Below are 25572 nucleotides of genomic sequence, written 5' to 3'. Positions count from 1 at the left end.
AAGTCTGAGCCAATTTCGGTTTCCATTGGCGAATCTACTGCTCTACAGTGGCACCTGGTCGGGCGCGAAAAGGGCGAGAAGAGTCGGCTCTACATGGCAGAAGTGAAGCAAGACAAACCAAGCATCCTGCCGATAAAAACCGACAAAGACCCGACAGAATTTCTCAATGACACCGAAGGATCGAATCGACACTTTCTTGGATTATATCAAGATGCCGAGATTTTCCCGGGTGCGGACGGCAGCAGACAAACGATAAAGTCTGCCCGTGGCCTTGCAGGTGTAAAAGAGGAAACTCAACGCTGGCCAATAGAATGGAATAGAACCATCAATTTCTCAATCGGTGGGGGTGCAGGAGGCGCATCAGTCGGCCTGGGAACAGGCTTCCGCTTTCCAACCCGGAAGGAACAAGAACTGCGTTTTAGTCGTGACCGGGATCTTGACCAACATCTGGAGGATGCAAGCAACAATTTCACCATACTATACGACGTTCAGAGTAGGGTGGCATGGATGTTACCGCAGATATGCGTGGTGATGCACCTGTTGCAGGAATGGATCAAACCGAGATACCCACGAGCCGGATTCTGGTTCCCAGTTCTCGAAGAGCTGGATATAGGCGGCTTGAGAAATACCTTTCGAAGTTTCAAAAAGCAGCCAGCAGCAAAGAAGGCTCACATTAACCTGGAGTTCCATTTCAAGCACTTTTCTAACCTGTTAGACCAGCTGCAGGATAATGAAGGCTTGAAACCGCGTGAAACGCATTGTCACATACCGAAAAGACAAAAGTTGGCAGGTGTAGACTTCGCGACACTGGCTCAAAAGCCTCAGATTTACAGAATCCTGACGACATATATCAAGTCTGAAACCAGCGGCGACTGGCCAAAAATGCTTAGAAATAATTGGGAGCACTTAACTGAGCACCCTTACAAAGTGGTGACCCTGTTTTGTGCCAATGTCCACCCACAGCCGATTAGTCCGAGAAGAGGAAGTGAATTTTGCAGTGCGTGGTTCCCGGTACCTAATGACCAAGACTATTTAGTCACAACCATGTACTGCCTCAGGAAGTTAGCCTCGACTTACGGAGAAGACCCGGTCAAGCTCTCCCGTCAACATGCCTGGGAGCGTTGCACATTCGGTCCATTTGAAGCTTGTAATGGTCAAAATAGGAATCGACTACAGAAAATTGTTAGAGGGAATGGAAATAGAGAAACAACTATGAGGGAAGTGCTTTGTGATAATTCTGTTTGGGGAGCCATTGTTTTTGGAGGCAATTTTCAAGTGAGATTCTACAGCCGGTGCGACTGTTCACGACGGCAAAGTTCTGCGTCAGTAACGGCAGGACGCAATACGAGGATGACAGATATCGTGCCCAATGGCACAAGGTCAGGAGCAGTCGAGACTTATACCCATGCAGAAGCGGATATCACTGCCAGAGCCAGCGCAAGCTCTTCCAACACGACAGCAGCGTCCACGGCATCTACGGGATCCCCAACAAGGAGTTGTACAGCCACCAGAGCAAGCTCCGGCACTTTTTTAACTACCAGTTATGAGGGAAGTGACATGAGACGTGGTTCTAAACACAACTAATCCCTCTAAATAAATTCACATTGCACCATTTCAAAACTCCATTGCTCCGCAGTTCTCCTAACAATTCCAAATAATCACAGTACAAGAATTTCAATTATTAGTACAGAGGGTTCCTTTGAACTTTTACTAATGCAGAGAATATTGCGTCTTTGACAGTCCGGAAGAAAAGGCAGAATCGAGTCGTATCATTTCAAGAAAATAACTAGGGATGGAGAGAAAATAAGCTATTGTAGCAGGAAAACTATATGATGGCTCCCGCACTGTGTCCTCATTTCACATGGAGCCGAAGTTGTATCCGCTTAGTACGCATCGTGGTGGGCTTGATCAAAGCGTTGAGGCCCTACATACTATCATCCAAAGAGACACGCCCGGAACCATTCACTGGATAGGCGCCGTTCAACTTGTGCGCCACCCCATTCATCACCCACTCATGCATGAGCGTTTTCACACGGATAGTACTAGAGGTCCATGGAGGCGCTCTGATCGACAGTCTCACTGACCCGTCTCTGACGGGAAAACCGCTTATCGGGTCTCGTGTCTATCTGCACTGCCCATAAGTTTGAGTGGCGACTTAAGATGGAATATGAACTGGCCCCTTGTGGTATAGCTTATAATATCATAGAGAAGATAACAATCCCGTTCGAGGAGTATGGCGTGTGACCTCAGCATCGCGTTTTGCCGGTCCGCTGGCCCTTCTCCCCCCAAGAACCCGAGCCTTAAAAGTCGAAAAATCCGGATTATACGAACAAGCAACAACCTCGAATTTCTCACTTCTGCATACTTATGTAAAGCCCATCTAAGGCCTGTTAGTCACGATGCCATTTCCTAGAGAAAATGATTAGGGGTCCCAGAGTGATCAGCCGGCATCTATCAATGACTTTTATGACGAAGGTATACGACTATGGTGTTGTCATTATGAATGGGGCAGTAGTTTAAAATCATTCGGTATATCGAATGATATCTCGTGATGCAAGGAGCCCTGCCAGTACCAGCACTTAAAACATCTAGTCCGGACAGTAATATCTTTGTATAATGCCTGGTCTTCAGTAAACTGGTACATACGACCACAGGGTGTGGAAAACAGGGCTTCCCGTCCGCTCAGCCGTACTTAAGCCACACGCCGGGAGGTTAGTAGTTGGGTGGGTGACCACCAGCGAATCCCTCCTGTTGTATGTTTTTATTTTATTTTTTTTTTCTTTAAAACGTCATGGACATGTGACAGGGTATACGGGACGGTTAGTATATGGGTATATGGTAAGGCACCATGAGAAACATAGGATATAAGGACACTCATTCATGTACTTTAGTTTCCCATGATCAATCTACTCAGTTACTTGATAGCTACATTTTAGTTTGTATCAGCTCTACTCTTTCGCATTCTCTTCACTATTAAGTACATATACCCAATAGACCTGGTCCTTCTAGCTTGAACTGATCCTATTCGGGTCGCTTTACGTTATCATTCGCACCTTATGGTCAAGCCCTAATCGCCAACTGCTAGTACACTTTGGCCATCGAGATAAGTCGCATCTAACCAAGATAGCTAGATGGCCCCAGAGCCCTGGGATGGAACCTTGGGTATAACAAGTATCCGACTTCGAGCATGAGAAGTGCCTTGCCTCAGAATGTCGTCGCTAGTCAATTTTCTGCCAACGAATAGTGCTATTTTATGCTGAAGACTGATATGGAATAGGTAGAACCTTTCTGTCCTTGATGTATCCCAAATGATAAATTATCTGTCCCAGGGTGTTTAAGCGATGAGATCATAGCAACCTGGAGTATTCTCTTGCTCGCCCTAGAGTTTCAAACTACGACTATAATCAAACTAATGGTTGGGCTATAGACTAACTTGTTCACCTATCCAGATAGCACAGGACAATATAATTGAGAAAGGACGCCTCCGTCCATGCATATTATAGAGCAGTTCATTCCAGTGGTCGTGATGACATTCGCCCAGATCGTAGCATCCTGACTAGAGACAGGAACAAACCTAGTTTCAAAGATTCGAATTAATAGAAGAACAACACCCCCTCCTTTCCGCCGAGCCATTAATGATGTGGCCCTTTTGACCGACGTCAGCTTCATGATGGTGGCAGAGTAAGATTTTAGAAAGCGTGGATTGATATTCGTCACCTCGGAGCCAAGGGAAGAAGTGGGAGGTTCTGTGTGCGGAACGAACATCTGGTGTATACGCTGTTAACCGGTCGAGCATTGTTGCGAGTAATAGAGGGAGTGGGGAAAGGTCTTGCTGCCTGAGCAGCTATTTGGTTTTACTTTGAACACTTGAAATGCGAGCCCCAACAATCATTGCTTCCGTCTACTCCTTCTAGGTTGCAGTGTGGAATGTGGGTTTCGTCTGCGTTTCTTGCGCGCCTCAAACAAGGCTGTCTTCTCCTGACAGAGCCACATTTCTGTAACTTCTCGCCCTCGAGAAGGACCGAAGTTAACAGAAACTTATGAGGTCCAGCGGCTATTCAGCAGCCGATTGGAATAGAAAAAATAGTGCACGGCTCAAGTGGAATGTGCACTTACTCTGGTTTAAGTTAGACACTGTTTTTCAAACAGGCAGTGTTAAGGGACGGACTAAGATGTGACAAGCTAAAGCCGAAGCAGTTCCTTGTGATGACTACCTCGTTATAATATAAAGTGTAATCAAATTACCTGAAAACATGAATAAATAGCTATGCAGGTAATACAGCTGGTAGATGTGCGGTCATCAGTACTACATAACTAACTGGTGGGGGAAGTTTACTTTTCGCCAGCTATTGGTGTTTCACGAAGTGGCGTGGGCGCTAAATCTGCATAATCAAGGCTTCAAACACAATTGACGTGGCGTATCTTCATTCGTGTGTATAAGGGAAGGACGACACAAGGCTGAGTTGCCGGGTGCTGGGTTGGGTCTCTGATCTTTCAACCCATCATCTCTATGCTCAGTGAATATTTTCACGAGTCAGCTTAAGTGTGAGCCGACCTTAAATTCCAATCCATATCCAGTTCCCTGCCTTTGCCACTGCTCCGCTTAACGTGATGCCTTCTCGAGATAAATACACAGTTGGCTGGATCTGTGCCATCCGCAAGGAATACGTCGCCGCCCTAGCTTTTCTGGACGAGGTATATGAAGAAGTATTTGAGCTTTCAAAGAACGACAACAATACTTATACCTTCGGCAAGCTTGGAGCCCACCTTGTGGTTATAGCTGTCTTACCTGATGGCATTTACGGTATATGCTCTGCTGCGAACGTCGGGAGAGACATGTTGCATAGCTTCCCGAATATTGAAATTGGCCTGTTGGTTGGTATTGGTGGAGGTGCGCCCAGTCAACGTCACGATATCCGCTTAGGCGATGTTGTTGTTAGTACCCCTAGTAATACGACCGGTGGTGTGGTCCAATATGATTTCGGTAAAACCATTCAAAACGAAAGCTTCCTATTTACAGGTTTTTGGAATCAGCCACCGACGTGTCTGCTCACAGCCGTGAATGTGCTCCGGGCAAAATACGACACCGAGGGCCATAAGCTCGACGAACATATATCCAATGTCCTAAAGAAGAACGAAAGATTGCAAAAGGTGTACCAAAGGCCGCATCCAAGCACTGACAAGCTTTACAAATCTGAAGTTGTCTGTTCCCATAGCGATACATCAGGCACTGGGCGATCAATATCTACGGTATTGGCAATAAAGGTATGGCTAGAAGCATTGGCATTGCTTTTGCTGGTTTCACGCTGAGGTTCAGGTCTAGTTTCTCTGGGAAATCCTTCTTAGCTTAGGTATTTTGCTCCGCTTATGGACAGAGCGCAATGACAGCAAATCCGATTTAGTCGTGCGCCCTGAGAGAAGTGGAACGGATGATAACCCTATGATCCACCATGGCTTAATTGCGTCGGCAAACAAACTCATGAAGGATGCTACAATACGTGATAAGCTTGTAGCAGAAAAGGGGGTTCTATGCTTCGAGATGGAAGCTGCAGGTTTAATGAACCACTTTCCTTGCTTGGTCATTCGGGGTATATGTGACTATTCGGACACGCATAAAAATGACCAGTGGCAAGGGTATGCAGCAATGGCAGCGGCAGCTTATACAAAAGACCTTTTATGTTGTTTATCGCCGAGCCGGATAGCAGCATATAGGGATGCTAAGGGGAATCAGGAAGACAAATCCATCCGCGAATGGCTTGCAGGCATTGACTACTCCAAGGACCACAAATATTACCTGGATAAATGGCAAAATGGGACAGGTGGGTGGCTTATTAAGTCAGAAGAGTTTGGAAAATGGTTGGATAAGGACAACCAGATTCTTTTCTGCCCAGGCATTCCTGGTGCAGGCAAGACTTTCGCTGCCTCTTTCATCATTGATCACTTGTGCCAGAACTATCAGAGAGACACAGACACGAACATTGGTATCGCATATGTATACTTCGACTGGCAAAAGCCCCAGATCTCGCGTAGTGATCTGCTTTCAAGCCTTCTTTCGCAGTTGATTCGGCCTTCCATTCCGGAGATTGTAAGAAGCTTTTACAACCAGCATATAACCCGAACTACCCGACCTTCATCGGAGGATATTATGGATATCTTGGTGGAAGTCGTTAGCATGCAAACGAGGACCTTTATAATCGTCGACGCGCTGGATGAATGCAATGGTTCTGTCGGGTCACGGTCAGATGTCCTAGCAACATTGTTCAGTCTGCAGGACAAAACTCGTGCGAACCTCTTGGTGACGTCGCGGCATATTCATGCAATAGAGACAGAGTTTGCCGAAAGAGGGAGTATCGTGCTCGAGATTCGCGCTCGCGATGAAGACATCCGGAGATATCTCGACGACCATGTAACTTGGCTACCAAAGTTTGTTCTGGAGAAGCCTGGGTTGGAAGAAAAGATCGTATCGGCAATTATAAAAGCAGCAGATGGGATGTAAGGGTTTGCTCGTATACAGTTACTTAGTAGTCTGCTGATTTTTGGGTCAGGTTTCTCCTCGCATATCTTCATTTGCAGTCATTGAAGGATACGATAACCATCTCCGAAATCAGAAGGACTTTAGAAATGTTACCTAAAGTATCTGGCGCATACAATGCGGCTTACAACAGGATTATGCACAGAATTGAACAGCAGCCCATGAACCGCAGAATACTAGCTTCTCGGGTTCTTTCTTGGATATTTCGCGCACGGCGACCGTTGGGAATCATCGAGCTACAGCACGCCTTAGCTGTTACAGAAAACTCATCCTCAATCGATTTAGATAATATTCCAGCCATTGGCATAATAATCGATGTTTGCGCTGGCTTGGTTTTCGCCGACAAAAGCTGTGGAATAGTACGCCTGGTCCACTTCACAGCACAGGAGTACATTGATCAATCTTGGATAGCACGGTTTCCCGATGCCGATGTGAATATTGCAAAGACTTGTCTGACCTACCTATTATACGAAACATTTGAAAGGGGCCCGACTACGACTTGGGAAGAATACCGACAGCGACTAAAAAACAATCCCCTTTATGAGTATGTCGCACGGTATTGGGGTTTCTATGCTAGGGAATCCTACCTCGAAGTCAAACAGTTAACATCATATTTCCTGCGGCATAGCTCAGTGCTGGCTAGCGCAGCGCAGGTTATACTGGAAGAAGCTTCTCTCTTCCGTCCGTTGAGGAAACTGGAAGGGATTATGGGGTTGCATATCGCCGCGTATTTCGGAATAAACCATGAAGTTATAGACTTTCTAAAGGATACACCATGCACTGCTACGGTGGATAGTTTTGGTCATACCGCTTTACATTGGGCAGTGATGGGAGGACAGATTCGGACAGTTGAAGTTCTTCTACAAGAGGGGCTCGATGTTAATGTGATAGATACTGAGATGAGATCTGCGTTGCACTACGCAGCTAGCCAAGGCGACGCTGTATTGACACATCTCCTGTTAAGCAAAGGTGCACTTACTGAGATTCGGGATATAGGTGGGCAGACGCCCTTATTGGCTGCCGCAGATAAGCTCAGTATTGCGGCGATCAAAGAGCTATTAGATGCTGGGGCCTTTGTCAATGCAATAGATGCAATGAGTCGGAATGCATTACATTTGGTAGTGCTTGCTGCAAAGGATCAGAGCGCCAATCTAGCTCACTTGCTTTTATCTTGGGATATTGATGCCAGCTTGACCGATTTTGATAACATGACCCCGCTGCATTATGCTGTTGCCACAGGAAATCGCCAAGTTGCAGATATACTTCTCGAGGCGGGCGTCGATATTAATATTGGCGTTGAGAGAAACCTTTGCACGATTAGTATGGAAGCTGGGGAAACAACCTATCAAAGACGTCAGCCACCTCAAACTGCAGAAGCGAATATTACCAACGCTGTTGGTCTCACACCGCTGCATTTTGCAGCTTGTAGCGGCCACTGTGCAATGACTGAATATCTCCTGGACAAGGGTGCCAATCCAAACTCACAGTCTCACGACGGGGACACACCATTGCATATTGCCCTGAATAGAGGCATCCCAGGAAGCAGTCCAAGAAGATTGGCGAACGATGACGCATGGACGGGCGACAGATGGCAAGTTGAGCTTAATGTTGACTATATATCCGACTACGAAGGAGAGGAAGCACGCGAGATCCATGGATACATTGATGAACAGAGATTAGCGGTAATTAGTATCCTTCTTGCAAAAAGTGATATTGATGTGAATATCGCAAATTCAGCACTAGAATCGCCACTTCATAAAATTCGCTATGACACAATTGACTCAGAAGTGGTTGTTCAGTCACTGCTCGAGAAGGGGGCCAATGCTTTTGCACGTAACTGGAAAGGACAAACAGCATTACACCTCGCCTGCAGCGCAGGAAGTTCTACGAACGTCTGCAAGTTCCTTGACTGGGGTTGTTCTATTACCAATAAGGATTCAGAAGGTGTGACCGCTTTGCATTACGCCGTGCACCAGGATAAGTGTGACACCGTAAAAGTGATCCTAAACAAGGATCGAGAGGGAGGCCGACAGCTATGTCTCGAAACAGACAGACAAGGCAGGTCTTTACTGCATCACCATCTCCAATCATGTATCTGCTCTCTCGAGATGGTCACCATACTACTGGACCATGGTGTGAGAGTTGACGATGTTGACAAAAATGGAGACACCCCTCTTAGCATATACCTGCGGAAGTTTAAATTGTTATGCGAGTCAGAAATTTGCCTCTCTCTTCTGCAGCAGGGAGCTGATGCATTCTGGACAAGCCCAAAAGGTGAGAACTTAGCGCACCTGGCGATGCACAATTGGAAGGTGGAGATCGAGCTTTTGAAGCTCTTGTCGGAACACGGTGTGAATTTGTCCTCGAAGGACAACAGTGAAAAAAATATCTTACATCATGGAGCTATTCATGGCTCAGTGAGTAAAGATATTCTTGACTTCATTTTGCAAAAGGATCTCATCAACTGGAACGACAAAGACGAGGAAGGAAAGAATCCGTTTATGTATGCGCTGGAAGAGTCCAAAAAAAAGCGACATCCCGACCTATTTGCGTCAGATAGATGGAAGCATACATGGGAGAATCTAAGTAACCTAGCTGGGGCAAAAGAGGTTTAAGTCATAGGCAGGAGTGCAAACAGACCTGAGTGTGCAAACAGGCTGTATTGACTATTCAGCATGTTCTATATGTATTGCAAGATATTTCTTATTCACGAAGTTCACCGAAACCACAGTCGTTGTAGTAATACTAGAACAATAGTACAAAAGTCAGTGCCGGGGAGCTGACGAGCAACAAAGGCAAAGCCCCAGCGCTCATAGGAATATACGCCAATTGTGTCAACGAAGAGCTCCGACAGACCTTCCTATTCGTCGCTTAAGGCTACCATCCCGTCAATGCTTGTGCCCTTTGACCATAGACATTGCGAAGGATTACACCAACCCCATGAGCCATCATCGCTCTGATGGTAGATAAGGTCCCGCTCATCAAACTATTCTCTTCAAGTCCTTTCATCAGCCAAATATTTCTTGAACTATGGTAGAATTCCAACAGCCTTACCGAGTAAATTTAATGTCGGCTGGTGTCGTCTGCGGCAATAGTTAGTCAATGCATGGTATAGGCTGTGAATGTCGCCATCTTCATCCTACTTGTTCTCGTCGCTACCCATGATCAACTATTTCACAATGTCTCTAAGGCCAGTATTACAAATATCAAGGACACCTTGAAAGAATCTAGCCACGAGCTGGGTATTGGGGATGTCGTTATAAAGTCTACGAAGAGGATGGACGCCCCAAATCTAGGACCGGCAACCGACCCCATAACGACTCTTAAAAGCTACTATTATATATTTTATTAAATATATTTAGAGATTCTTAGCTTAATAAGATATGACATATATTAATTTTAATATATTTTGTAGTTTAATTATACTGTAGCTTTCCACATATCTTCCTCTGTAATCTAGGTGACGGTAAAACTGCTAATACCTTCGGCCAGTGTCGGCATTCTTTTGTTGCCATTTTGGTTCGGTGTATTTATCTTGAAGTTCCATAGAATATTCGGGTCATGATTGTATCATGAGATTAATGAGCAGACTTTGCGTGTCAGGAAGGTGTTTATTGGGACTATCTGCGCCTAGAGAGAGAACTTGTTGATTGTTGAGTCATGCGCAGAACCGGGTACCTTTTTAGATAGCCTCCGGCTATATGTATACAAAAAGGAGACCACAAAAATACCCTTCAAGGCGGATATTCAGATATCGGCCTAAAAGCTCATTCAGCTTCTATGATTGGCTGCGAGACTTTTGGAGCTGGACTGACAACCTGATATTTGCGTATTCTGGGCCCCAACTGTCGTTCTTCGATTTCCATCCGAGCTACAAACTCCATGTTTGTCTTTGTTCCAGCTAATGTCTCCATTTCCAATTTACCAACTAAAAAGATATCCGTGCCATGTGCGTCGCTCACATAGACTTTCAAGATTGTATGCTGTCGAGCTTTCACCGTCGTCCAGGCACCCTCTCTGGATTGCGATATCTCTGAACGCGAGTTCAGTGAACAACATTGAGAATTTGAGGGAAAGACCAGGAGGAGGGGTCTTACTAGCGGCCCCTTGGAATATGGCATTTGCCGTTATTAACACACCATCCTGGGTAAAGATCTCATCGGCTAAGACTGGCCCTACCTCTTGCGAATTCGTGTCCACCAAAGCGAAGAAGCGGTATATAAGTTGCTTCACCTCTGGTAAGGGCTGAGAAACAGGCCAGATCACTGATTTTCTTGAGTCGCTCATAGCCTTTTACTGAATGATAGAAATGGGGTCTGTAAGGTGAGGGAGTCTGAGTGGGCGATAATCAATTACTAAATACTTGGCTCAGCTCATCGCCCAGCCGGCCTAATTCCCTCCCTCTACACCGAATGAAACCGCAGCGATTAGACCTTCTGCCTTGAAAGGGTAAAATCAGTTTAGAAATTTGACGCCAAACCTGTCTTGTGCGCTCCCGCGCCCCCCGGGACAAAAACAGCTTTAATCATAGCGTCGTTCACAAAGTGGTTTCTGTAACGATGAGATACATCGCTTCATCTCCACGTTCGGGTATGTACAAAATAGGGGGTGTGTTCATTGTCCGGCTCCGACTCGGCCTATTTCCGCTACGCTTTCCCGTTTTCGTTCGGAAGCACCGGTAACTTTGGATTTCATTATTCTGCTGAAATCGAAGGCGCTAGACACTATGAGCATGGACGGGGAAAGCTTCTGTCCCAGTAGGAGATCGCCAACTCTCGAGCGCTCTGCAGGCAAATGACTAGGTAGGAGACTTCATAGTACGAAATGCAAATGGAATTAGGAGACATTCATTCATATTCATATACTCGACTTAATTTCATTATTTCTCATAGCAGAGCCAATATCGTTTAAAAAAAATGACTCCTCGTCACATACCCTCTATAAGATCATCACTCTCTTCAAGGAGCGCGGCTATGCAACAAGTGCCAAACATCGTCGGCTCAACGTACCGATCGACTTTATAGTTAACCCTTTGCTACATCATTCCCCCAAGGCATTCCAGACCAATGGCATTCTCAATGAAGGGCCGTCTAAGCGACTGAATCTTTGTCAAGCCGTCAATACTGCCTTAGCCACCGCATTGCGTTCATTCAAAGACGTGCTTTGCTTCGGTGGAGATGTTGGATTTGGAGGAGTCTTCCGCTGCACGAGTGCGCTTCAAAGCGAGGTTGCATATTGTCGGATAGAATTTGGGTCGCTAGACCGCTAGACCAAAACGGCACAGTGGGCGATATTCTTAGTCTATACGGTTATTTCTTGTAGACACAACACATATACATGACGCTTTTCCACCGCCCCTAGTACTTTTGTTATGTAAATATTCTAGATCTCCGAACCAAAATGGAATAGCGCGAAAATATGTATATATTTTTTTTGCCGAGTGGCCTCCGTTCAACGCCACATCTTTCCGTTGGTCTGCGAGAAGCCTGGCATTGTAGTAGGAGAGAATTACGCGCGGGCTACGTTACGTCATTTCCCAGCTAATATACAAGCGATGTGATGTATCTATAAACTCGCTCATATAAGATTTCAGTAATAACCCGCTCGGAACTTCCTCCGCATATAGGTCCCAGAGTGAAATAAAGCAACATCTGTTCCAAGCCAGCATTATCTCCATCATGTCAGACATTTCGATTCTCCGACCCAGCGGGCTAGCTCACGTCGTCTTCAGAACGGCCAACATCAAAGTTATGGTGGAATTCTGGTCCAGATTCCTGGGCGCGGAGCGAGTGTTCGAGAATGAGTTCATTGCTTTTCTTCGGTATGACGATGAACATCACCGCATTGCTATCATAAACGACAAGAGCACAGGCCCTCACTCGGCAACCGCAGCTGGACTTCACCATGTGGCCTTTACCTACGACACACTCCAGGGTCTTCTCAAAGCCTGGGAGCTGAGAGAGAAGCTTGGCATCAAACCGACCTGGTGTGTCAACCATGGCCCTACAACCAGTGTTTACTACAAAGACCCGGATGGAAATGCGATTGAGACTCAGGTCGATAATTTTGACACGGTCGAGGAGGCGAATGAGTTCATGACTTCCAAATTCTTCCAGGAGAATCCCATCGGGACAGATATTGATCCGAACGAGCTGCTTCGCCAGCTAGAGGCCGGTGGGGCTGAGAAGGCCTTAAAGCGACGGATTGAGATTGGCATTCGACATGATATTCCTGCAGCAGTGTGAATATTGGGGTTGTCGTAGAATAGGAAGACTATGTCTTCAAATATATGTTGGGCTTTGAGAGAACAATTTTATTTAATTTGATTCTTTTACAATGCGCATTACATTGAATTGAAACATGCTAGTGTATTCAATTCTCCAATCATTTGCGTTCCGGACTATTGCTTTTGTTTCTAGCTGTTCCTGATAGCTATTGCACGGAATGATCAGCCCTTAGCTCTATAAAGCTGAGTTTATTCGGAAGAATGACAACATTACAACCCATTTCTTACTGAGTTGAAGAGGCCCCAACCCAAGATCGAACGTCCACCCCGGCACTAGCTAGTGACATGACAGTGTCCGAGCTTTCCAAGGTTGAGAGTCTCCACCCTTAAACCCCATTTTCGTCTCACATGGATATATAACTTCGGGTGTCTCAAAACTCCGGTACCCCCGGAGCCCCGGTTTCCCCGCATTATGTATATCTCCGCGCCAAAGTGGAAATAATTAGCTGTTACAATACATTTTGACGCGATTTCAAGTCAGTTTTATAATACCTTATTGATGCCTCGGTTTTACGCGGTTTCTTCAAGATTCCAAGAACTAAATCGTCACACGATTATTGTGTTCAAATCTTTAGTCGTGATCTCTCATTTCTGTCACCATGCCCGAGGAAATCGAAACCCCTGTTGTCATCGTCGGAGGCGGTGGTTGTGGGTTGACCCTTTCAAGCTTTCTATCCAACTATGGTGTCGAGCACGTCCTTCTTGAAAAGCATACAGGCACCTCGATCCTTCCAAAGGCACACTATCTCAACCAGCGCACGATGGAAACACTTCGCAATCATGACATGGTGAAGGATATTCTTCAGAAGACCTGTCCTCCACGACACATGAGTCAGGTTGCCTGGCAGACCTCACTAGGTGGCTCCGGTGTATTAGATCGCCAGGTTATCTCTAAATTCGAATGCTTCGGCGGAAATGACGGAACGGAGTTCGCGGAATCCTATAAGTACGACAGCCTCCACGGTGAATACAAAAGATACTGAAGCTCACAGTATATACAGACGTGATGCCCCGCTCCGCTCTGGGAACCTCCCGCTATTTCGGCTAGAACCAATACTAAAAGAACTTGCGGAGAAGAGAAACCCTGGCAAAATTCTCTTCGGTCATCAGTTGGTGAATTTCACCGATGAAGGCTCTTCCGTCGTTGCTACCGTCTATGACAGAGCCGGACTAGAAAGATCATATCGATGCAAATACCTTATTGCTGCAGACGGAGGCCGGACTATAGGTCCCAAGCTTGGCATCAAAATGGAAGGGTTAACCAACATCGCCGATATGGTTTCAGTGCACTTCAGCGCGGATCTCTCCGAGTATTGGGATGACCGCTACTTTGCTTGCCACTTCATCAATGGCGAATGTAACACTGTCTTTGAGAGCGGTGCAATTGTTCCTATGGGTCCGAATTGGGGCAGGCATTCTAAGGAATGGGTGTTCCATTGTGGATTTGCGATGGACGACCAAAACCGACACGACGATGCAGCATTGATTCCACGTATCCGCCAACTGTTAAAGCTCCCTGATTTAGAACTGGACGTGCATAAAATAAGTCACTGGGCCATTGAGAAAGTCCTCGCGGACAAGTATCGGGTGGGGCGAGTCTTTCTTGCCGGGGATGCGGGAAACCGCCGTCCGCCTACGACTGGTCTAGGGCTCAATACCGCGATCGAGGACTCTCTCAATATAGCCTGGAAGCTGGCATTGGTTCTCAAAGGGCAAACCAGCGAGTCTATTTTGGATAGCTACGAGCCGGAAAGACGCGCTGTCGGCGAGATAAACTCCGATTGGGGGTTGTTCACGTTCAGTAACTCCGCTGTGATCAATACTGTCCTTGGACTCATCCCGGGAGAAAGAGAAGCAAACCAATTCCGTTTACAAACCCTATTCGAAGATACCGATAAAGGGCACAGCTTCCGAGCTCAAGTTGCGCGCATCATCGACACCCAAGCCATTGAATTCTGTGCACATGGAATCGAGCTGGGCTTCAGGTACCCCAAGGGTCTTGTTCTACATGACGGAAGTCTTCCGATAGACAGGGACCCCCTGGGTCTAAAATATTATCCGACCACACAGCCTGGCCATCGTCTCCCACATGCCTGGATCGAGACAGGAACCAGTGTCATCTCTACCCATGACCTGGTGCCAAACAAGCCAGGTTTCGCTTTGATTACGGACAGTGAAGGGGGTGATTGGGGTATTGCTGCCAAGAATATCCTCAAGAACCGTGGGGTCGAAGTTGTCGTGGCTCAAATTGGTGAGAGATGCCTTTACCGGGACTATGACGATCGATGGAATGGCCTGAAAGGCATCCGGACCGGCGGAGCTATCCTTGTTCGTCCCGACAACATGGTAGCCTGGAGGTCGATCTACAAGAGCCGCCATGGCGGTAAGGAGTTGGAAGTTGCGATGGACCAGCTGCTGCTAGGCGATATCGAGGAGCATTCCAAAGCGAAACTCTAAGCCAGCTGGATTATATTATTCAGAAATCTATTTCCACAGCTTATAAAACGTCTCCACTGTATCCTTTCCTTTCGTAGATGCTGCTGCTACTATGTGCTACTTTGGTTTTGCATTGCAGCGCCATTACCATTACATGCTAGTTGCGCTGGGCTGGGGGCTCTACACCTTCGGCATGACTCTCAGCTCCGCCAGCGTGAATACGTGTGTGTTGAATTCCTATCCGGAAGCCAGTGGTGACGTTAGGATGTGGATCAATTTCTCACGCACTGCTGGGGGGTCCATTGTCAGTTATTTCCAGGTCACACTGGGCTAGCGATATAGGTGCAAAGGCGGCATTCGGAACTCAAGCAGTTGTGAGCCTGCGGGTGTTGGTCTGGGGGGAGAATTAAATTTCAAAACGAATTAGGAAGCAGCAAGTACTGCAAACTGGAAGAGAATACGGATTCCTGTCTTGGGCTGGGGCTGTTTACTTGAGAGTAGTCTCTGCTACAGATAGTTGAAGCAATTTATTCACGTCCTTGATGACTGCACAAAATCCAGCCTAGTGTCCGTAAAATGGCATTAAAGAAGAACTCGGCGCCAAAGTTATTAAATTTGAAAATTACTCATAGTGAACCTTGTTGACAAGAGACCCAATTCGCTCAATACAAACTCGGATTTCATCTCCATCTCCAAGGAATATTTTGGGGGACCGGAAGTATCCAATTCCTGGCGGGGTCCCTGTCAGGATAATTGTTCCAGGCTCAAGGGTAGTCCCTTGGGACAAATAGGCGACGAGTTCGCACACTCCGAAAATCATGTCACTGGTATGGCCCTCTTGAACGGTTTTGTTATTGTAAATTGCGTTGATTTTCAAGTCTTGGGGATCGGGAATAACGGCCGTGGACACCAAAACTGGGCCTAGCATAGTAGAGATGTTAGATTTTCCTATAATCTTCCTTTGTTCAAGACTTTTTACTTGCCCAACGGACAGCTGAAGTCCATGCCCTTGGAGAAGCAAGGCATTGGAGTTTTCACCTGCACATTTCGCGCCGAAACATCGTTGGCAGCAGTGTATCCAAGAATATACCAAGGAGCCTGTTCAGCGGTAATGTCCCGAGCTGACTTTCCGATAACAATGGCAAGCTCTGCCTCATAATCGCTTGAGTTGTCTTGGGCAATCTTTGGGATGTTAATGGTACCCGGGTACGGATTGGCGATGGTGGTACGGGGTTTCGAGAAAAGGGCTGGGACGGTTGGAATTGGCATGCCGGCCTCCTGTTTTATCTTAGCGGCTACCTCCTCAACCCCAGATTTCAGTTATCGATAAGTGGAATTATGGTACCAAACAATGGCGTACCAGTGCATGAAGCTTGTAGTTGAGACCAATGCAGCGAATGTAGGGACATTCCTCTGGAACAATAGGTGATAGTAGCTGTGACGAAACCTGAGTCTATGCAATGCCTTTTGAAGTAGAGTGCTTGACAAACCTTGCGGACTTGCAAAGCATTTTCTGTTACCCTGCCATTGTATATAGTTCCCTCTACTTTGTATGCATAAATGGGAATTCCATTGATAGAGTCTAGGCCGACATCACGCGTTGGGTCGACCAGTTGACCCAAATGGACTTGGTCATCCTCGAAGGCGACAAAGCGCACCAAATGTGTCCAAGATGGCATTTTGAGACCAAATCAATGAGAAAAGTCTTTTGGAACTCCCTTAGATGGATTGTAGTAGTGTTGCAGCGTATTCACCAGATAGCGAGGTCCGAGGAGAATGAGCTCTTTTGTTGTTGCTGGGAGCGGATCATTTCCCATTTGGGTCGGGGGAGTCTCGGACCGACTAGTTCGGTTTACAAACATATGACTGAAAGAAATGATGTATGCAGGGACGTTTGAATATCATATTGAACTGCTCATTAAAGCGCTTATTATCCCCATACCGCAGTCTATAAACACGGGGCCTCAAAGAGAAAAGTAACTTGGCTGCGTAAGAAGATCAGTTCCTAGGAAAAGTCCATTTTAGGGTACAGCCAAAGGTGCAAGCTGACCTTTCAAAAGATGATCATGTCTCCTGCAGCTGAAAGATTTTCGAAGAACTCGGTCGAGAGGGTATTCAAGGCCTCGAAATTGGCATTCGACGCAAAAACTGATGCCTAGGAAGGAGAGTATGGAATCAACATCCGACAAGAATCATTAGAAATCTACAGGCTTACCGGTTCTCCAGACATATTTACTGAAAAAGGGTCAGGTGAATAAGCGCTCGAGCGATTTGTGCTCCTAGGCGCTACCATCGTCGCCATTCGTACAGCTTTGTTTGCTAGGCCGACGATTTCTCTCGCAAAAGTGAACGATACTTGTGACGATGTGAGAAAATGAACTTTTGCGAAATGACCGCTCGCGAGGTCGAGAAGCGCAAGGTCCGATTCGACTGTCTCAAGCGTCGGGATTTTGAGGATGTAGATAAACAGATTGATAACCGCGAGCATGGGGAAGTAAAAAACAATCCTGGCAACTTAGCATTCGCTCTTGGTTCCAGGCTGGGCGTAGAACAGCAGACACTCACGGGGATGAAGACGACGTATCGAGCTCGGTGTCCTTCAAAGTCCACAAAATCTGTCGTGAAGCTTCAGCAGCCCGAGTCGAGCTTTTCAACATTCGATCTTCAAAAAACGGCTCTTGGCGAGCAAGCAACGAACTTATCCAAGGATAATGAAAATTTGCATTCAAAGAAATGACACTTCCCCAGTATAAGTAGTGTAACCGCAAAATGTTTGCTTTGCATTGGTAAGAGTTCCTCAACGGCTGGTAATCATTCTGCTTGGCTAGGGTTAGATGATCTGGGAGAGAATTCCGCCACATTCGCAGTTTATCTTCCAACGTTTCCATTGTGTCGAAGAGCGATTTGGGTGACTGATTAAATGCCCGTGCTGATAAAAGCTGTTTGCTTATCTTTGCGCAGATTTTAGCATGCTCTATAGCAGCAATAATCACTTCAATATCCGACCTACTTCCATCAGGAAGCTCATTGGGTATCTCGCAGCTTATTTCATCGTCGTCAAACGCCTGGAATTAGATTAGAAACGCTAAAAATATAAGAAAACCAGAAGAAAGAAACGAGAATCGAAACATGATACATACCGACGGACGGCCCGATCGCAACGCAATATTCTTGTCATAGCAATATGCGGCCCAAAATACCCAATTCCTGTGTACCACCTCTGATCTTGGAAGATTCCATGCCCTTGATGGCTGTCGGTGAAGACCCTTTGATTGTGCGAGTCGAACTGCTGACGCACAGAGCATGTACTCGACAGCCGGACTTCCTAAAAGCTCAGCGAAGGAAGTCTGGGTAACTAGTCAGTTATTGGTGAAGCAAGTGTCCAAGCACACATACCATCACGACCAGTGCCTGCACGGCCATTAGTCCGCTGGGCCTAAATAGAAGCTCCGCAAAAACGGAAAAGGCATTGTGAAAGAATCGTAAGGACTCCGACTGGATTTCTGCGAAGTCCCTAGTTTCGTCCATTGATACCGCGACTCGACGCCCTATTGCATACACAGCATTCCGCAAGGCATACCAACCAACGTCCTCATCGGGTCTGTTGGCATTCTGAAAATGGATACGAAGTCGACTCTCGAAACTGGAGCGGAGAACAACACCGAAAACACTATCTCGCGAGTTCTCAAAATAAGCTATAACAAGTAAGCTTAAACATGACCTTAGCATACATGTAATTAATGACACGGGTTTGCGTACCTGACACGTATTTCCAAGCATTTTCGATCCCTGGCTCTGGGCATCTTTCACGAATTGTGTCTGAGCTCAGCGTCAATTTTTTCGTCCAACCCATGACCAGTCCCTGGGCAATTTCATGGAATCGAGTGGTGCCCGCTTTAGCAGAAACCCATTGCACGCCCGGAGCTGAACAAATAGAGAGCCATGAACCAGGCCCTATTTCCATTAGTATTATTATCGTGTCTTCAGAGCGAATTGGCAATAACCCACCATGATGCTCCCAATTTATCTGGGATCCGAGTTAGCAGGGAGAACTTGCAAGGTGTGCAAATATCAACATACAGCTTGGAGGTCCATTGTGGCCTCCTCTCGATCGATTTCAGACTCTCGAGGGGTCGGAGGCCTTCTGTCAACATTCCCTGTATTATTTCCATATGTCGACGTTCTATTGAGTATTGGAGAAGCATCTATCTCCCCAACTGCAAACTGATCCACCGATCCCGTCGTCTCCGTAATGTTCGGAGTAACCTGACTGGGCCCAATTAGGCTTGTCTCGGGATGTATCTGGTTTTGCCTCATTTCAGAGATTGGAATGGACGGCTGATCTGTCGGTTTTAGGTTGGAGAACACATTGCATCCACCCCAGTCGTTTGGCTGCTGGATCGTCTCGGTTGGACTGGCACAGCTGTGTATCGTGCGCTCTTCGTTACTTTTCCGCCCTCTTCGTTGTAAAACCGGGTAAGCACATTGTTGCCCACGGTCCTATGGCCAGCATTTGTAAGAATGTCCCCTCCAAATGTGGGTTTCGTTTTTGGCATACCAAGCAATTCCCACAGGGGACAGCGCCGTCGCCTATGTAAAAGAGATTAGCACGTTTCAGGCAATCTTCCGTACATTACTAACATTTCACCTTTTTTTTCCTGCAGTGGCTACAGGCCTGTGATATCTTAACATGTTCTCTATTTGGAGGCATGGAAACTCGAAATGAGTATGATAACGAGACTAGGGTGGCTGTGGGGAGACGTATAAGCTCGTGCGGGGAATTAGCGTTCCAGGTGCATAACCCTCCACGTGATGCGCAGGATCCCTCTAACCGCGGGGATTGGGGGAATTTGGGGGGACTGGGGAGGGACTGGGGAGGGATGGCGATGGGTCGTGCTTTCTCTACAGGAAGGGCTAGGACGTTTGGAGGGCTGAAGCCGACTTGATTTAACCTGGATACGCCACGACCTGTTTACAAAGGGGAAGTTGTCCGTTCCCGCGAGATAGCACACTGCCGCATACAGGCCGGCCACGGTCACGTGGCCATATATGGCAATGGACCCGTTAGGACGCGCTCGAATCTACAGAGTCTCGATTGGTATTGAGTTGGTCGCGCGTCTCATAGTTGCCTATAGTATTCGTTGTGAGCTAGAAAACCACTGTACTGGTCAATTCCTGACCTCACCGAATTACCAGGATTGATTGGAAATCAATCTAGAGCATAACCCTCAAGTTTCCTGCCTACAAGAAACAAGTAACCATTCTCTGAGTTACGGCAGGTATGAATATGGTGGTCACGAAAGAGATGCCTAGATATGTAGTATTGCTTTCTTTTTCAACCTCCATAACATCATACGAGTGGCGTAATTGTAGGGATATCGTACACTTCCATCCTGATATACTGTACTAATAATGTAGATTGAATGCTCGGAAATAGAGCGGAAAGGTCCTCCCCAACAAGAAAAGAAAAACATATGGGACCGACCATTCCATTTCATGGGGATCGGAGATCAGAGCACCGACATCCGATGACCGTCCACAAGCCAGGCGCAAGTTTTATATCTAATGGTGTTTTCAAGAACATCTGGACTACCTAGAGAATTAGAGGGCGGGCCGGGGACTTGCCATAGGGCACCGGTTTCGTTCGGCCCGAACATTTTCGGGAAAGTACGTCCCGGGCATAATCCTATCGCACTTAAAACTGGCTTCGTGTTTCTGTTTTTTTTTTTTTTTTCTTTCTTTCCTTCTGCAGTTTCTGCTCATGAACCCTCCGCATCACCGTCTCGTCCTATCGAAAAGGCCCCCACCAATTTTTGCTCTCATCATGACTCCCGTCACCGCCATTACCAACGTCAGAGTATTTGATGGACAAAAGATCTGCGACCCTAATACCGTCATTATCTATGTGAATTGATTGACAGGTCTGGTGCCCTTCCCACCAAGAGCATCGACGCCCGGGAAGCCATTCTGTTGCCAGGGCTGCGAAGATAAAACCCTATTGTGAATCCCGGTTCATCTGCAGTCAGGGGTGCATATAAACCGATATTGAATGCGAAAACTGGACAGCCCAATGAGCGGATCACTGAGCCTGAGCGAAGCAAATGTAACTGTTCATTATGTATCCACCGTCGTCTTTAGACCAGTCCCGGATATATCTCCTCTGTTAATAGAAAGTAGATCCTCCACACAAGTATTTGCATAGAAGAGTAAAACGCCCGTTCAGTCGACATCATGATTCTCTGTGGGGCAGGTGACACGCCTACCCGATAAACCCACCATATTTGGGGCATATAGTAGTTGAATTGTTTTGGCGGTGGTAAACGTTCAACGCCCAATCATAGCAGAACAGAGCATATTTCGACCTGCGCTCGGTCGGATTCCATGAAGCGCGGTGAGAATAATCTTGTTAAAACAAGACACGGATTGTCCTTGTATTTAGACTATCCTATATCAAAATTGAGAAACTTCAAAACCACCGAAGTAAACGTGCGAATTCGAGGGAAAGCGTGCGCTTTTGGTGGGGTCCAACAAAGCTTCATTTGGCCAGCCACTTGAAGCTAGCTTCCATCAATTGTGCACACGAAGTAGGGTCATCGATACCGGGTAAATCCTGCTTGATAGAAAATCCTTTCTGGAACAAAACCCAAGAGATACATCTATAGCTGTCCCTGGCACCCTTCGGGAAATGGAACTCGGCCGTTCCTTGAGGGATTACAGGCGTAATCAAGTCGCGGTCATAAATTGCCTCCAAAGTGAGCAGCCTCCATTCATCTCCGACCAACTCGAGTCGAGAAATGAATCGAGTGTATGAGACGCAATCAAAAAGTGTCCCGTCGTGTTGGAAGCGGATGGAAATTGACCCAGTTGATTCGGAAAGCGCCTTCTCGCCGTGAAGATGGACCTCAACCGGACAGATAGTATGAACAGCGCCCGTTCCGCCTGTGGCCATACCTTTGGATCCTTCAACGAATCCATCGATATCCCCTTGAAACCTTGAAGCCGTGTCAGATCACCGTAGCAGTTTCATCATGGGCAGGATCTTACCAGGTAATTTCGATGCGCGTTTTCGACGCATCCGGGTGATAGCAAGCCCTCAATTTTTCCCACTGACAGGTATCCCGGTAGTAGCGCTCGCGCACAAGGAGTGATTTGATCTGCGCCTCATCCAGCATGTGGTTGGTTGGTGGTGTCATTTTGTCTTTAATAAGAGAACGGCTCATGCCCGCGCGCCTTCACTACTACCGGATGCTTTTTCCCGAGAATTTTGATCTAGGGGACGGGACTTATATTATAGTCCTAGCCACAAGCTTTCAACCTAATCGGTTCGGAGCAGCGGATAAACGGGAATGAGGGAAAGCTACCGAGCTATCCGTCGCATCATGATTGTTTAATTACATACTTCGAAACACACAGAGAGACATGAAGTCAGATTGTTGTCTCTTGACTTTCGAACATCAGAGAAGGTGAGGTGATAAGCAAAGATGGATAGGGAAGTGAGAGGGCTGACTACACGTTTAACAGCAATAAGAGCAATACCGAAGAAAAAGTAAGGTTATGCTTCCACGAAGAGATACTAGGTTTAAGTGTATATATGTATAAGTAGGTCATATAAGACGATTATTTTGTGAAAATCCTTGGAATTGAAGATATAGTCTTCATAGTGAAAACAGTGCTTAATATACATATCGTTAGGTAGCTGGTATCAGATAATTCGCTCATTTTCGTTTTCAGGCACTGACTCGAACAGCAGTGGATCATAGATTTCGAGATCATTTGTGCTTCACTATTCTATATTATCCTGATCTAAATCGGTGAGCCTCAGCCCCATAATCTCGTATTGCGCAAGTACAACCTTTTGATGCGGTATTATCCCACAGTGTAGGTTGAGACGGAATTCCGGATATAACGGGGTTTAAAGGCCCAGGTCGTCCGACAGGGGAATATCCTCAGTGCTAAGTCCATTCGGAGCTATGGTGGCCTAGAACCCAAATAGCAAAGATACGTCGAGAAGAATAGACACATGATACCACTATCGCCCGAGAAGCCTGCCACGTTCGCAGTAGTATTGAATGGTCCGATACCCTTACCATAACAATTGCCGGCTTTGCTCGGCCCGAATGCATTTGGTAACTGCATCGCGGAACCGAAATGCGTGGACACAACACCAGTCACCTTCGGACAAAAGGCATAGCGAGAACTTTCTAATACTTTGTAACCATGCTATTGAGTCCCTATGACAAATACAATCGCTCGGAGTGAAATTTTGTGTTTCCCAGATGTGCCGTGCTAGCGAAGTTAATCTAGACTATGTGCGGGGACGTTCACAAGGTCAACATGGGCAGAGATATCCATAGCCCTGCCCATAACAAGCAAATCTCACATTTTACACCATTATTAAGTGAAGAGGATTGAAGGGCTTAGTTGGAGTGTCATGTTATACAAAGTTACGACACTCTTAGATGTCTCATCCGGAGGTTAAGTTGTACTTCTATTGCAAAACGCGATCCTTCGCCAGACCCGCAAATCAACACTAGATAATGCTTGCCCGTTACCCTTTCGTCTTCACTCTAGCTGCAATAACAACTGCCTGTGGTGTACTATCACGCCTCTCTGGAAGAAATTTAGTCAAGATGGCTATCACAAATGTCCATGTTTGGAATGGTACAAGAACATTGGGCCTAGCTGAGTTGCGTACTCCCATGGGGCCGATCGGATATATTAATTTGGTTTGAAATACGCCGGTGGGTTTCTCCATACCCGAAACACGGTGCAGCGAAGTCTCGCAGCTTCAATTATTATAAACAGGTAAGCAAGCCCAGATTTCTTTTTTATCAGTGCGTTCCTCTCATCCACGGAGCCCCGGGACGACTTCACTTCTCCATGGAGCCTTTCAAACTTTGTCTACCAAATGGCGCCATCATATCCGGCCGCTATAACTTTCCCCCAAGAGATTCCAAATCAGCTCAGATACGGCCACTCATTGTGTGCATCCCCGGTGGCAGCTATGACTCTCGGTATTTTGACGTCCAAGGCGCTCAATCCATATGCAACTTGTCAAGTTGTTTGAAAATTCCGGTCATCGCAATAGATCGACCTGGCTACGGAGCGAGTACGCTAGCCCCCGACGTTGAAAATGCACCGACCTACGCGCAAGGACAAGGGATATACCTCAATTCAGTGGTCTTTCCTGCGTTGTGGCAAACCTTTGCAGATCGTGCAGAAGCATCAGGGATAGTGCTGCTATCACATTCGATCGGCGCTATGATTGCAACGATTGCTGCTGGATCTTACACCGGCTTGGAGGATTATCCGCTGGCAGGCATCATAACATCTGGTATTGGCAGCGAGCTTGTGGAAGGTCATAGGCAAGGCATGTTACATCTATTGGATGAACCAGCTGAGTTTGTTCAGTTTGAGGCAACGCCAAAAGACGCCATCATGTTGCAACTCCCTCATATGAATCTCGCGCCCTTAGAGATGCGTCAATTCACCGAGCAGTTGAACCAACCGGTCCCTCAAGGCGAGCTACGGGACATTAACACGACCTGGCTTGGCTACTGGAAGGACTATTCAAGTAATGTCAAGGTTCCGTTGCTATATGGATTGGGCGAATTCGACGGCCTCTGGAATTGTTCTGCGGAGACATTGGCAGTGTATAAGGCTGCCTTCCCAAAAAGTCCGACCATAACATGCGAAATCATCCCCATGGCCCCACACTGCATGGAGTTGAGCTTTCAAAGCCAGGCCTGGTATTTGAAATGCTTCGCTTTCGCTATTGAGTGTATCGTGACGAAATCAATACGGTCTACGGTGCAAGTTAACAAGAATAGTGATCGCGGTGCTGTATCAGGGGAAGAACCTGCTTCTCCTGTGGGCGGGATCACGACCATTGTCTACAGTACTACATCTTATGGGGAAGGGAATCGTGAAGTTTAGTCCGTAGCGTAACAATTTCACGTCATCTGCTATCATTATTTTCGGCGCTTTCCCAGCTTGAGTATCGTTTATGATCCGTGACTTCATCAATTACCGGTCAGAGCCCTGCTGCATCCTACGACAGGCTTATTGTCCTATCTCCTCATACTCGGTCTAAAAGCGTAACGCTGACCGGGATACAGCGTATGAAGCTAGTGCTAAGTCCCACACGGAACTATACACCCGATATTTAGTGATATTGCCGGCCCGAACGAAAGTGGCTTAGCGCACTTCATGGAATAGGCTAATTAATGAATCGAGAACGGGAACGATCAACGGCCTCCACCCGCTAGCTAATCCACGTGGTAGCCTGCGTTCCGGTTTTTTTTTTTTTTTTTTTTTT

At 46.7% G+C, this 25572-nt stretch overlaps 8 protein-coding genes across 8 annotated transcripts; 4 read left to right on the top strand and 4 right to left on the bottom strand.

The window, feature by feature from the left end:
* Nucleotides 1-4611: 4611 nt before the first annotated feature.
* BDV27DRAFT_168438 (ankyrin repeat-containing domain protein) lies at nucleotides 4612-9147 on the top strand (the record flags this gene model as incomplete). Its single annotated transcript, XM_032074769.1, has 4 exons — nucleotides 4612-5044; nucleotides 5403-6492; nucleotides 6546-6572; nucleotides 6609-9147. The coding sequence occupies 4 exons, from the start codon at nucleotides 4612-4614 to the stop codon at nucleotides 9145-9147; spliced, it is 4089 nt and encodes a 1362-aa protein (XP_031922643.1).
* Nucleotides 9148-10453: 1306 nt separating this feature from the next.
* BDV27DRAFT_149472 (uncharacterized protein) lies at nucleotides 10454-10819 on the bottom strand (the record flags this gene model as incomplete). Its single annotated transcript, XM_032071053.1, has 1 exon — nucleotides 10454-10819. The coding sequence occupies one exon, from the start codon at nucleotides 10817-10819 to the stop codon at nucleotides 10454-10456; it is 366 nt and encodes a 121-aa protein (XP_031922642.1).
* A 1391-nt stretch (nucleotides 10820-12210) lies between these two features.
* On the top strand, nucleotides 12211-12777 carry BDV27DRAFT_149471 (Glyoxalase/Bleomycin resistance protein/Dihydroxybiphenyl dioxygenase; the record flags this gene model as incomplete). Its single annotated transcript, XM_032071052.1, has 1 exon — nucleotides 12211-12777. The coding sequence occupies one exon, from the start codon at nucleotides 12211-12213 to the stop codon at nucleotides 12775-12777; it is 567 nt and encodes a 188-aa protein (XP_031922641.1).
* Nucleotides 12778-13417: 640 nt separating this feature from the next.
* Nucleotides 13418-15275, top strand: BDV27DRAFT_149470 (FAD binding domain-containing protein; the record flags this gene model as incomplete). Its single annotated transcript, XM_032071051.1, has 2 exons — nucleotides 13418-13764; nucleotides 13820-15275. The coding sequence occupies 2 exons, from the start codon at nucleotides 13418-13420 to the stop codon at nucleotides 15273-15275; spliced, it is 1803 nt and encodes a 600-aa protein (XP_031922640.1).
* A 601-nt stretch (nucleotides 15276-15876) lies between these two features.
* Nucleotides 15877-17197, bottom strand: BDV27DRAFT_168436 (fumarylacetoacetate hydrolase family protein; the record flags this gene model as incomplete). The annotated part of the gene is made up of 4 exons (XM_032074768.1): nucleotides 16745-17197; nucleotides 16615-16689; nucleotides 16238-16532; nucleotides 15877-16175 (listed from the first exon to the last, which is right to left on the bottom strand). The coding sequence occupies exons 1-4, from the start codon at nucleotides 16931-16933 to the stop codon at nucleotides 15877-15879; spliced, it is 858 nt and encodes a 285-aa protein (XP_031922639.1). The 5' UTR covers nucleotides 16934-17197.
* A 260-nt stretch (nucleotides 17198-17457) lies between these two features.
* BDV27DRAFT_149468 (fungal specific transcription factor domain-containing protein) lies at nucleotides 17458-19571 on the bottom strand (the record flags this gene model as incomplete). The annotated part of the gene is made up of 7 exons (XM_032071050.1): nucleotides 17458-17761; nucleotides 17820-18319; nucleotides 18395-18601; nucleotides 18651-18949; nucleotides 19014-19208; nucleotides 19263-19281; nucleotides 19335-19571. 7 exons carry the CDS (start codon nucleotides 19569-19571, stop codon nucleotides 17458-17460), a joined length of 1761 nt encoding a protein of 586 aa, XP_031922638.1.
* Nucleotides 19572-21789: 2218 nt separating this feature from the next.
* Nucleotides 21790-22426, bottom strand: BDV27DRAFT_149467 (nuclear transport factor 2 family protein; the record flags this gene model as incomplete). Its single annotated transcript, XM_032071049.1, has 2 exons — nucleotides 21790-22246; nucleotides 22299-22426. The coding sequence occupies 2 exons, from the start codon at nucleotides 22424-22426 to the stop codon at nucleotides 21790-21792; spliced, it is 585 nt and encodes a 194-aa protein (XP_031922637.1).
* A 1708-nt stretch (nucleotides 22427-24134) lies between these two features.
* On the top strand, nucleotides 24135-25472 carry BDV27DRAFT_149466 (alpha/beta fold hydrolase; the record flags this gene model as incomplete). Its single annotated transcript, XM_032071048.1, has 2 exons — nucleotides 24135-25057; nucleotides 25424-25472. 2 exons carry the CDS (start codon nucleotides 24135-24137, stop codon nucleotides 25470-25472), a joined length of 972 nt encoding a protein of 323 aa, XP_031922636.1.
* Between the last annotated feature and the right edge of the window lie 100 nt (nucleotides 25473-25572).

This window comes from Aspergillus caelatus (genome assembly GCF_009193585.1).
Source record: "Aspergillus caelatus strain CBS 763.97 unplaced genomic scaffold BDV27scaffold_256, whole genome shotgun sequence".
NCBI lineage: Eukaryota > Fungi > Ascomycota > Eurotiomycetes > Eurotiales > Aspergillaceae > Aspergillus > Aspergillus caelatus.
Note: the sequence above shows the minus strand (reverse complement) of the source record. Positions and strands in the feature narration are given on the sequence as shown.